Source organism: Bombus flavifrons, chromosome 7, assembly GCF_040668555.2.
Source record: "Bombus flavifrons isolate JBK064 chromosome 7, iyBomFlav1_principal, whole genome shotgun sequence".
In the NCBI taxonomy this organism is placed as follows: domain Eukaryota; kingdom Metazoa; phylum Arthropoda; class Insecta; order Hymenoptera; family Apidae; genus Bombus; species Bombus flavifrons.
The window spans coordinates 6,097,156-6,108,053 of NC_138448.1; the positions used below are offsets into that span (position 1 = coordinate 6,097,156).

At 30.9% G+C, this 10,898-nt stretch overlaps 3 protein-coding genes across 11 annotated transcripts in view; 1 reads left to right on the forward strand and 2 right to left on the reverse strand.

Moving 5' to 3' along the window:
* Positions 1-5,347, forward strand: part of TORIP (Torsin interacting protein) — a 50,557-nt gene extending 45,210 nt beyond the window's left edge. Inside the window, exons 1-3 of one of the 8 annotated variants that reach the window (XM_069116127.1) lie at positions 2,330-2,524; positions 3,912-4,793; positions 4,878-5,347. In XM_069116127.1, coding sequence (XP_068972228.1) covers positions 4,035-4,793; positions 4,878-5,192 — 1,074 coding nt within the window. In that variant the 5' untranslated portion in view covers positions 2,330-2,524; positions 3,912-4,034 and the 3' untranslated portion in view covers positions 5,193-5,347. Of the gene's footprint in view, positions 1-2,329; positions 2,622-2,718; positions 2,827-2,993; positions 3,253-3,466; positions 3,621-3,670; positions 3,696-3,911; positions 4,794-4,877 lie in introns of those variants that run through there. The other 7 variants (XM_069116124.1, XM_069116122.1, XM_069116125.1 and 4 more) reach the window with 7 other exon arrangements.
* Positions 177-2,638, reverse strand: LOC138181393 (palmitoyltransferase ZDHHC6). 2 transcript variants are annotated; one of them, XR_011173499.1, is made up of 8 exons: positions 2,517-2,638; positions 1,960-2,141; positions 1,808-1,892; positions 1,464-1,738; positions 1,164-1,376; positions 883-1,070; positions 596-822; positions 177-532 (listed from the first exon to the last, which is right to left on the reverse strand). XR_011173499.1 is itself a non-coding variant. In XM_069116132.1 (7 exons), the coding sequence occupies exons 1-7, from the start codon at positions 2,569-2,571 to the stop codon at positions 684-686; spliced, it is 1,137 nt and encodes a 378-aa protein (XP_068972233.1). In that variant the 5' UTR covers positions 2,572-2,638; the 3' UTR covers positions 177-683. The 2 variants fall into 2 exon arrangements, 1 of the variants encoding a protein (XP_068972233.1); XM_069116132.1 differs by having other exon boundaries at positions 177-822.
* Positions 5,348-7,169: 1,822 nt separating the features above from the next.
* Positions 7,170-10,888, reverse strand: Kap-alpha1 (karyopherin alpha1). Its single transcript, XM_069116119.1, has 8 exons — positions 10,591-10,888; positions 9,322-9,531; positions 9,058-9,252; positions 8,724-8,944; positions 8,371-8,634; positions 8,092-8,296; positions 7,705-8,008; positions 7,170-7,624 (listed from the first exon to the last, which is right to left on the reverse strand). The coding sequence occupies exons 2-8, from the start codon at positions 9,529-9,531 to the stop codon at positions 7,428-7,430; spliced, it is 1,596 nt and encodes a 531-aa protein (XP_068972220.1). The 5' UTR covers positions 10,591-10,888; the 3' UTR covers positions 7,170-7,427.
* Positions 10,889-10,898: the final 10 nt, after the last annotated feature.

A 10,898-nucleotide genomic window follows, 5' to 3' on the forward strand; every position in this document is an offset into this window, starting at 1 on the left:
AAAAATATACGCGACTAATTTTGCTAAAATAAAAGTCGCGCAAACACGGTTTTCAGCGAAACATTTATTCATTGATTACAAAATTCATAAAAATGTAATTCGATAAAATGTATTATTTTATAATTATTCGAAGAATAAGTTAATTACTACGAATCACAAATTACGAATTTATATTATTGAAATCTTTTGTACCAGATGAATTAAAAAATGCCACTCGATAAATGGATAAGTCACTGTTGCACAAATAACGAAAGTGTTATTTACAGCAGTAATAACGGTGGCAAAATATTTACACGTAGTTGTATATTAAACACAATCCGTTACTAAACGTTCATATACAAAAATATAATAAAATTTTACATTCTGCATATATTTTAAATACACATTATCACAAATATATTTATATAAAAAGAAAAAAAAGAAATGAAAAAGTACAATGAAATCTTGCTTTGTGCAAATTAACTTTAAACGTAATTTAATCTCTTCGCTCACGTAATAAATATAGTAACTGGTACTTCAAATGTTAGTTGTTCTAACAAAAATACCTTCCATATTAAATCATTACAATTTTTAAAGACACTCATCCAACACTTACATACAAGACACTAGATAAAAATATTCCCGTTTGTTCAATGGTACATTCATAAATGCTCTATAAAATCTCTACACAGAGAAGGAATGTTTTAATCTGATTTTGTTAAGGCGGAGGAATATGCTTCGTTCTCAATCACTTCAATGGCACAAGGCCGTGGGAACCAACCACGAGTTCGTACTTGCTTCTCGTTCTCCTCGTTTTGCTTCTTCTCTCCAAATAACCAGTACCTACAAGATTTATCGATTAAACATTTTCATAAGTAATAATAGTTTTTTATGTAAACATACTTTCTCCACCGCGTTACGATTACGATATCTCCAACTTTGAGCTTAATACGGGGTTCATCGGTGCAAGGTGGATGACAAAGTACACCCCAACCGTGTGTTAATGGTAAACGCGATCCATATGCTTCTTCTATAACTCTATAAGTCTTAGCTCTCTTTCGTTTATCTTTTTTCTGAGCTAATTGTTCCCGCTGAAATATTATAGAAACAATCGCGTGTTAGATTTTTATGAGCTATACAATAAAAAAATATATTTACTTGGAAAATAATGTATATGACATTACCGTTAAAGTATACTGGTCACAACCTTCGACAACAGGCCAATGAATTCCATCACCTACTGGTGTACAATCCCATGTAAGAACTTGCCGTAAATTAAAGCGCCATCCTTTTGAGTATGGATAAACAAATTTGTCTCTAGTTCCAAATCTTCGATAATGAGCCTTCTCTGAAATCCAAGCTTCTATTTCTGTTCTATTTTTTATTATAGATAGTAGCTGTAAAAAATACAGATAATTAATATCATAACAACATAAATGATCTTATGTAAATATCAATTTAGCCATAGAATATAATAATCTTACTTGAAAATAAAGCAATGTTCCAACAGCAAGAATAACACCAATTGACAAGCCAATACTGAAGATAACTAATATCAGAATAAATATAGAAGGTGGTGGAAATGATAATGGTTTCAATGATAGTACAGTCATCACCCAAGAAACTAGCGTAAATGTGGAAACACAACACCCACCAACCGCACTTGCTAAAAATGCTGTAAAATGACAATGATTGTAATGTCCTACACAATTATTTATCCATGGGCAATGGTGATCCATTTTCATAACACAACGACCACCTACAAATAAAAAATAAATTCATTATGTTACATAGACTATCAGATTCATTTAATGATATAAAATCTTACACTTTCTGCAATGATGAGATCTTGGTGCTTTGTACCCTTCGCAAACAGAACAATATTGTAAATATTGGGTGTCTGTTACTTTTCCCTGAAAAAGAAACACTTTAAATTCTGTATGAAGAAATTGTACTGTATCCAAAAATGTATTATGGTACCGGCATCCATTTTAATGGCAGAAATCCAGGTCCTTCGTAAATAGCACTAATAAAATGGAAGAGAGTAGAGCTACTAAGACAAAAGAAAAGAATAAAATTAACTGCTCCAAAGAAACTTTCTTGCGGTGGCCACCACTGTCTACTACAATGTATTGTCATCAAAGTAATTATCTTTATAATTCCTAGAACACAAAAATATGTCAAAGAATACGATATTAATATAAATAAATGTAAATCATAAACTAATTCAAACAATATATTTATATATTCAGTAGTATATTACAGTATATACAGCGGTATCTTACAAAAATTATTATGAAAAGTAATTAAAATCTCAAAAGTGCATTCAAATTTCGCGGTACTTTATTGCGATGTACATAAAACAAAATGGAAGCAATCATCTGTCAAGTTTATTCCCACAACATTTCTACAATGAATTTCTTCTTATAAGTGGTAACATGTCTAAAACTGATTATATTTGAAACAGTATGTTACCACTTTTAATACTTCAGAATAGCAAAAATGTTCAATTGTTTGGCATTCGACAAAAGACCTACCAAGAGCAGTGAGTGGACCCCAATGGCATATTCTCTTTAACGGATCGACACACATGCCGTCACCATAAAACTATCCTAAAATATTCCTCGAATCCTGAAAACCAGGTATTTGTTACGCCTGCGAACGAACAATGCTTGCGATCGTTTATAAAATCAGTAGGAATAGATTTTTCTCGGCGACACATCCCGTAACCATTCATATATGTTGGCACAGCATATCAGTGGTGGCACCAATGTCGAGTATTTTTCAAGATTGATGCCTTTTATACGGTATAATAATTCATCGGTAGAAATATATATATTTTATAAAGTAATTAATACACTTATCAAACCTTAATAGAAAATTCGTACATGTCAAGTTCAATCTTTTTAAGTAGCACTCTTGTCTTTTGGTATACAAGAAACCTGTTATAAATTTTGATATATGTATTATGAATCAATATATTCCGGTACATAGAACATAATTAAAATATGAATCATTAAATGAATATGTATGTGTTCATCGTTGTAAATAAATTTTGTGCCAGTAACGGGGTAAAAATGTATTTTACATAATAGTATAATACAATGTTACCGACTAATCTTCCCCTACTTGAATCAGAGCTTGAACATACAAAGTTTCAATACGTATTTGTCGTTTTATTTACCATTATTTTAAATAATTTTGCAAAATTAGTATCATAGGTAATTCTACTAAGTCATTTTGTGATAATAAAATTTGCAGTCAATTTCTTTAGTAAGGAAATTAAGGATAATGTAATAACAGAGAAATATGTAATAATTAGTCTGTTTAAATAGTATTATAATAATTTTCTGTAGAAGTATATATGCATTGTAAACCTAAGTAATTATTCCTATAACAGTCATCATCATTACAGATTACGTGCTGTAATTTTTTTGTTCTCATAAATATATCTAGTAACAGGGTTACCAATTTAACCTATAAAACTGTTTAATGTAGTATTCAGTATATTTATAACAAAATCAAAATATTTCCTCTATGACTTTGTATGATATAAATGTTTTCTTATAGGTTATGTGGTATAAAACTGCATTATAAATAATTAGAATTATAAAATTTTTTACCTTTAAACAATCACAATGGTATAGTCTAAATTAGTTCAACAAGTGGCTCTTCTGAAAACTAATATTTAAATAAAGTGTATTTATAAATTAGTGGTATTAAGTGAAATCTGGTAGCTCAAATATTTTTTAAGAAAATATAAGATCTTCAATTTTATCGTTCATAATATACATATTTTGTGATCGATAAAATATGAAAAAATCTATAATATTATAATCTGTATAATTATTGATTAAATAACGAATATAAACATTTGCGTGTATGACAAAAGGTTATATGTGTATTTGAAATATTGTTAATGTTCTTTTCAGCCAAATGATCAAATAGAAATTTCTAAACCACCTGTTCCTAAAGCACGTCGTTCCATAAGAGACATTAATGTACAAGTAATTGAAGAAATCGATTCCTTCAAAAACTCTAAAAATTCATTGGCAATGAAAAACATATACAGAACTAACCAACAAGGCTCAGAAATTTGTAATATTTCTGATATTCAATATACCGATGATGAAGATGACGATGAAAAAGATGATGATAGTGATGAAGATAATAGTAATTACATTTCCAAACGGTGTCTTAACGCAAATACTTCACGAGATAGCATACGACAAGAATCTTTTTATACTCCATGTAATTCTCCTATAGGATCGCAGATGCATAAACGAAGCTCTCATAACCCTCATGAAAATCAATCTTTTAACATTAATAGTTCTTTCTCGTGTAAACCACAAAAACAACCTGCAGATGGGTTTTTTCCAAAATATACCACATTTTTTTTCTGTGTTGCTATTTTATGTTTAACTCTATTTCTTATTTATACTTCAACAAACACTCATGAAAATCTGAAGGGAGCTACTGAAGCAAAACAAACAGATTTTACTGATATAAATAACTTACTGCATAAATCAATACAGCTAATTCAGACACGATTTCATAATCAAAGATCTAATATTTGGAATGATATATCAGCTGGAATATACGATGTAATCTTATTCCCTACAAAACCTTCAATTATTATTCTATTTGGAAATGAAACTAAAACCTTGAATTGTTTAGCTCAATTACTTGGACAATTGAGTGCCAAAATTTTAGGTAATAATGATTATTTAAGATTGACACCAAAAGACTTTCCAAATGATGTTGGACAAGTCATTTATAATTTAAGAAAACGAATTACACAAAAAAAAGTAATAGTGAGTATCTACATGGTCCTTTACTCTTATTTCTTAAGTGAAATTTGCATTTAAAAGCACTTCTATCAGAATATATTTTTTCAGATAATACAAGATTTATTAAGCATAAACACTGAAGCACTAAAAGCTTTTCACAATTTTTGTGACAGAGAAAAGCCTTTAGTTGAGAATGTTATATATATAATAACTGTGACTGTTGATGGGTACAAATCGTCTCAAAGAGAATTAGAATTTATTGAAAATCAAATATTTAAAAGATTATCAAATTATATGCATAAAGACATTCTAGATCCACTAGTAACTAGACTTACAGATGGAATTATTGTACCCATTTTACCAGAAACAAATACAAATTTCAATTATGCAGATTGTTCTTTTTCTATAAACAACAAGTTATAATCTTTTAATAAACGTAGAGGATGTAATTAATTAATATAACATTGTGATAATAAAAAGTATAAGAATATTAACAAGATGTAATATATAATTTTGCTACTGTAGAGTGTATCATGGATAGTATTGAAGTGAGTGAATAAAAGTTTTGTATATTAATATTCAACTTTATTTTATTACGTCAAATGACAGTACAGAAAATCAACATTCTCAGATAAAGATTTCCAATGGATTTGGTGGTTTCTACAAATTTTCAAAAAATATAACAACAAAATCGATGCCTCTGGCATGATTTCAGTTATGCTCTTGAATGACATGTTTATACAGCTTTAAAGTAAAGTACAATGAATAGATTTACTTCATACATGTGATTGTATCTTAATAGTGTAACATGTCGGTCCTCGTCCACGTATTGTTAACGTCTTTAATTGCCAATTTACAATGCGTTTCTTCTATATTGTACCACAAATGGAATCGCATCGGTAGAGAAACAATCTTTCTTTTTATTTTTAGTTATATAGAAAAAACATGTAATATATCTTTGTAAACTCATGCAAAAAATTTTTTCCCTACGAACTTTTCCTTATTGAATGTATTGCTGAAATAAGTTATAAAATTATAATAATTACTTCGTATCAAAATTTAATAGCTTACATAAGTGATACGTTTATATATATATATATATATTCGAGGAAGATCAAAGAAATCGAATGACCTGTAGAAACAAGCATTTGCATATAATTTCTTCAATAGTAATATTTTAAAATATTTTTATCACTGTTCATTTAAGAATAGCGTGCGTAACGTAAGATGGCAAAATTCTTTTCTCAATATGCTTATATCCTATTTAATATGCATTTTATAAATTGGCAACAAATGCTCGTAATGCACCTTGCTAAAATATCGTGTTAGCAAAATGATCATTTACGAGTTGCTTATAATACAGTCCTCCTCTGTCGTAATAAGTCCGTAACTAAAAGTAGTTAATATATATATATTTATATATATTTATATATCTTGCATAATATAGCATGGTACCGTCAAACCTAAATAATAAATACATTTTATACAGTCGCAGACCTTTTGTACAGAATGTCCAAAATTTAACAAGATCGCGACTACGGACGATTTTTTTACGATATGTACGAAAATTTATTCTCGTTATAAGAAAATATGAATATATTTTTAAAATATTTATCACTATAAATTCAATATTAAAAAATTAAATTCTTAAATATGGAAAACTTAAATAGTATAATAAGAAGTTTAAACATAATTATGTACATTCACAATTTCGAAGCTTCTAAACTTAGAAGAAATATACTAAAATTATTCTATGATTTATAGTAATCAAAGTATTTTGGTAATATCTCTATGTCAAGATTAAGTAAAATATTAGATATGCATTTATATATAATATATTTCAAAGAATAGAAATCACATTAATCTGACATAAATGTTACTTCTTTTCTTAAGGACATTCTGTATAAAATGGCCTTAAAATTACAAGATACGTATTTACAGTAAAAAAGTTTAATTGGTCATGTTTCCTACCTAATGTAGTAAGGATGTGAGTAACGCGTTGCATAAAGTTGTCCGTGTTGGCTACGTAGTCGCGTACTTCAGTCATTAATGTCTTGCTAGTTGTGCAAGTTTTTCGTAATTCTGAGTCAGTCGTACGTCGTTTGAAATATGTTACTTCAGTAGTAAATTGTCCTGATCATTGTTTCCGTAATTATTTGTTTCTACTTAAGCACTAAGATGTTTACTTTGTTAATTCCAATAAACTAAACGTTTCATACTAAATATGGTTTATGTTATGAGGTCGAACATACGAATCTATCCGAATTGCTTCAAAGCTTAACAGGTAAAAGAATTGTCACAATTCGACATAGGTTCGTAATAAACACAATCGCATTTTTGTAATAAACTTAGAACGATGCATATGGTGTAGCTAAAATAATAAGAGAAAACCACTTAAAATAACTGTGTATAAACATTTTACTCATCTTTATCGTCGAGCAAAAAACTGATCACTTCGAGATTTCTTTTTACTGATATTCTGATCGATACAAACGAATTCAAAATATACGTAGTAATTATACCACTGTTTTGTATCTGACTGAACTTTTTTCTTCCATTTTGGAAATGTCCCTTTCAGGAAAAAAAAGTTGTAAACACAACGAACGAAACAAGGTTGAATCAGCTGATACAATCGGAGGTCTCATTAAAACTAGTCGATTAAAACTCAAAACCCTCGACCGGTAGCTGAGATGAATCGGGCGCTCTAAATTGGAACTGTTGTCCTTGCGCGTCAAGAGTTGGTACGACTCGCGTATCTTCTTCTTCAGATCCAAAATATCGTTCAATTATGTCGAAGGCCTTCTGATAGATGTCTATATTTTGATGAGATTGCAAAAATTCTATTTTATTTAGGCCTGAAACATCGTAATCGTTTATAGTAGAATCTTTCTATGAAATTGCAATCAAGCTAGTTGTCTTTTAATTTCATGCTTACCGAAACATTCCTCAACTTGTACCGCATAATGATTGATACCATTATTCGTGGCAGCATCTTGTTCTCCTACACGTAAGATATTTTCCAATCCGCTTAATGCAACTTGGACGATCTTAGGATCCATTACCGTTAACAAATTGCACAACGGCGGAATACATCCTTCAACAACGATATAACGTATTTGTTCAGGTGCACCACCGCTGGTAGCGTTGGTGATTGCCCATGCTGCTTCTTTTCGAATCTTGAATTCAGCTTTCGTTAAAATATCAATTAGGACGGGAAATATACCGGCATCGATGACAGCCTGTTCAAACGAAATCAGCCTGTTTTTTTAATAAGGAAAAATTTTACCGTTAAAAGTTACATTCTTAAGAAGTGTATACAAACTTGAATTTGCTGAGGATTTCCTGCTGTAATATTAGAGATAGTCCAACAAGCTTCTTTGCGAATACTTTCTAGTGACAAATTCAATAGATGATACAAACATTGCAACGCAGAACAATTAAGAACGATTTGTGTTTGTACGTCGTCCCCTGTAACTATATTACCCACTGCTCGAAGCGCCGCGCTGATTACATTTTCCTGCTGATGCCTAAAACCAATATCTTACATTATTAACATTTCAATAAAAAATGGTACGTTATCAAATACAAATCATATACTTACATGAGTAACTCTACCAAACGTCTGCAGACACCTGCATCGATAACTGCTTGAATTTTTTCATTCGGTCCATCGCTTAAATAGGAAAGAGCCCAACAAGCATCTGCTAGAACATCACTATCGGTATGATTAAGAAAATGAGCTAAAACTGGTAAACACGGCGCGACTTTCGTGAATTCTGGTGGAGGACTCTTGCCTCGACAAAGATTCGATAATGCCCACACCGCATTACGTGTCATCGATAAACGTGTTGCTTTAGAAAGTAATCTAAAATGGAGAAATAAGAAAAACGAATTAATTTTATGTATAATTTTATATTTAAACGAAAGCGAAGAAACTTGAAGCTTGAAACCTACTGCAGAAGAGGTGTGAGGATTCCATTGTCTAATACGTGATCTCTACACTCAGCGCTATCTCCTGCAATATTACCCAATGCCCAAACTGCTTGTTCTTGTACATCTTCATATTCAGAACCAAGTAATGATATGAAGATAGGTACAGCTCCCGCATCCACTACTACACGTGTTTGTTGAGACGTTCCACTCGCTATATTTGTTAGAGCCCAAGCAGCTTCAAACTAAAGACATACCAAATATTTATTGCTTCCTACAGAATTCGAAGGCCAAGTAACTTCAAACTAATGTCATACCAAATATTTATTACTTCAAGAATGATCTTCAAGCTACTAACCTGTAGTGTACAGTTTGCATTATTCTGCAAGAATTCAACAAATTTAGGTACAATTCCAGTTTTTACAACTTCATCTATCGGTGGATTTGGTTCCCTAGACAACATTTTTCTAAATTTTTGTGTAGCAGCCAATTGATCTTCTGGATTAGGACTGTACAATTCTTGCACCATTTCAAGCACCATAATGGCGGTTTTCTGTAAAAGAAACAAAATATGTTTGAGTATTTAGAATTTGTTATTTTTACATTCATAATTTGAACTTACTGATTGTGGTGCAGCAAAAGCAGATTCATTTGCCGTAACATTATCATCATCAACAGTAACTATGTTAGGAACATTGCGCCTCTTCGATAACTGCTGTTCTCTTTTCTGTTTTCTTAATTGAACGCCTTCCTCTTCTCTACGTCGTCTTAGTTCTTGCGAGTCCAAGCCCACATTTTTGTAACGATATTTATGTGTAGTTGCGGCTGACATCTAAAAAGATATTTGCAAACTGTCTTAATATTATAGTTCAATCATAATACATTAAGCACAATAAGCACAATATTAAAACTATAACTCAATTAAAGTTAATATATGTAGCTAAAAAAATTTCATGTTTATTATGTAACACTTTCAGTTTCCCTATATAATCAAAGATATGAAAGAAATATAAAATGTATTAATAAAATTAATCATTTTACATATATAAAATTAAGACTAACCATTAAGTATAATTAACATATTAAATTACAGAAATTTTTTATTAAATCTTTTTATCAATTGCTATATAATCCAAAAATAGCGCATATGTTTGAAAATAATTCCCTTACCAAATTTCGAAATTAAGCAATTAACGTGTGTATGTTGTGTGTGTGTGTGCGCGCGCGCGCGCGTGTATAATTACCCTTGTTGGAACAAAAATAATAATTTACAGTTGCAAACATATTCGACCTACGTGTCAATATCAGTAATATTTGATACAGAAAACAATTGTTACTATGGTATATAGTGCTATAAGATATGTACACAGTATGATAGATGTAGTATGATAGATTAAATATGCTATATAAAAATAACAATTATGATACTGATACAGTAATGCGATCAGGCCAATTCGACCAAAATATATTTGTTTAATAACGAGATGTAACATAGCTGAAAAAAACATGTAAAAATCATTCGCTATGCAGAAAGTAGTGAAATCATCAGTGGGCTCTGGGAATACCTTGAAGCTGCTTGACAATGGACTATTGAGGGTTAGGTATAAATTCAATGTTCGGGGGTGGGGTGTAGCCTCGGAAAATATTACTTCCAAAGAAATACGCGATAAAAAATCGTAGGTTCGAACGATGTATTAAATATGTACGTATTTAGTTACGAGGTATTGTACCCTCTACAACAGATCACGCTAGATTAGACATTTTGGCATCGACGAGGAACAGAAAGACTGACGTTCGCCTGGAATCGCCTCGATTCCTTGCGTATACGTCGCAATCAGTATCACACTCTCGCGAATAATTTTTGTGGGATAATGAAGTTTTCGTTACTTACGGCTGCGAAAGAAATTCAGGAGCCAACCGTTAAATGTAAGATTTCATAAAGAATATCGAATAAAAGCACCTCCACACTTTTTTTCACCTCCTCAAACTACGACGACCGATCAGAAATCCTTGATCTGAACTCCAACGCGCAAGGAATCACGGGTCTTGCTTGCGGAACGCTGATAGGTCCATTCGAACAATCATATTTATTAACTATTTTCCAATTTTCAGCGAGCTAATTTTGGCTCGGTTGAAAGTGTCCTCGAAATCTTTCGAATGTACGATTTTTATCAATTTTGTAGATACCGTCGTTTTTTT

Excerpts from the sequence above, each read along its gene's own strand:
- LOC138181393 (XM_069116132.1), bottom strand. The coding sequence starts at position 2,571 with ATGTGTGTCGATCCGTTAAAGAGAATATGCCATTGGGGTCCACTCACT. Across the intron at positions 1,739-1,807 it reads ATCTCATCATTGCAGAAAGT|GTGGTCGTTGTGTTATGAAA; the intron begins GTAAGATTTTAT and ends TTTTATTTGTAG. Across the intron at positions 1,377-1,463 it reads GAACATTGCTTTATTTTCAA|CTACTATCTATAATAAAAAA; the intron begins GTAAGATTATTA and ends TATTTTTTACAG.
- Kap-alpha1 (XM_069116119.1), bottom strand. The coding sequence starts at position 9,531 with ATGTCAGCCGCAACTACACATAAATATCGTTACAAAAATGTGGGCTTG. Across the intron at positions 8,945-9,057 it reads ATGCAAACTGTACACTACAG|TTTGAAGCTGCTTGGGCTCT; the intron begins GTTAGTAGCTTG and ends GTATGTCTTTAG. Across the intron at positions 8,635-8,723 it reads ATCCTCACACCTCTTCTGCA|ATTACTTTCTAAAGCAACAC; the intron begins GTAGGTTTCAAG and ends TCTCCATTTTAG.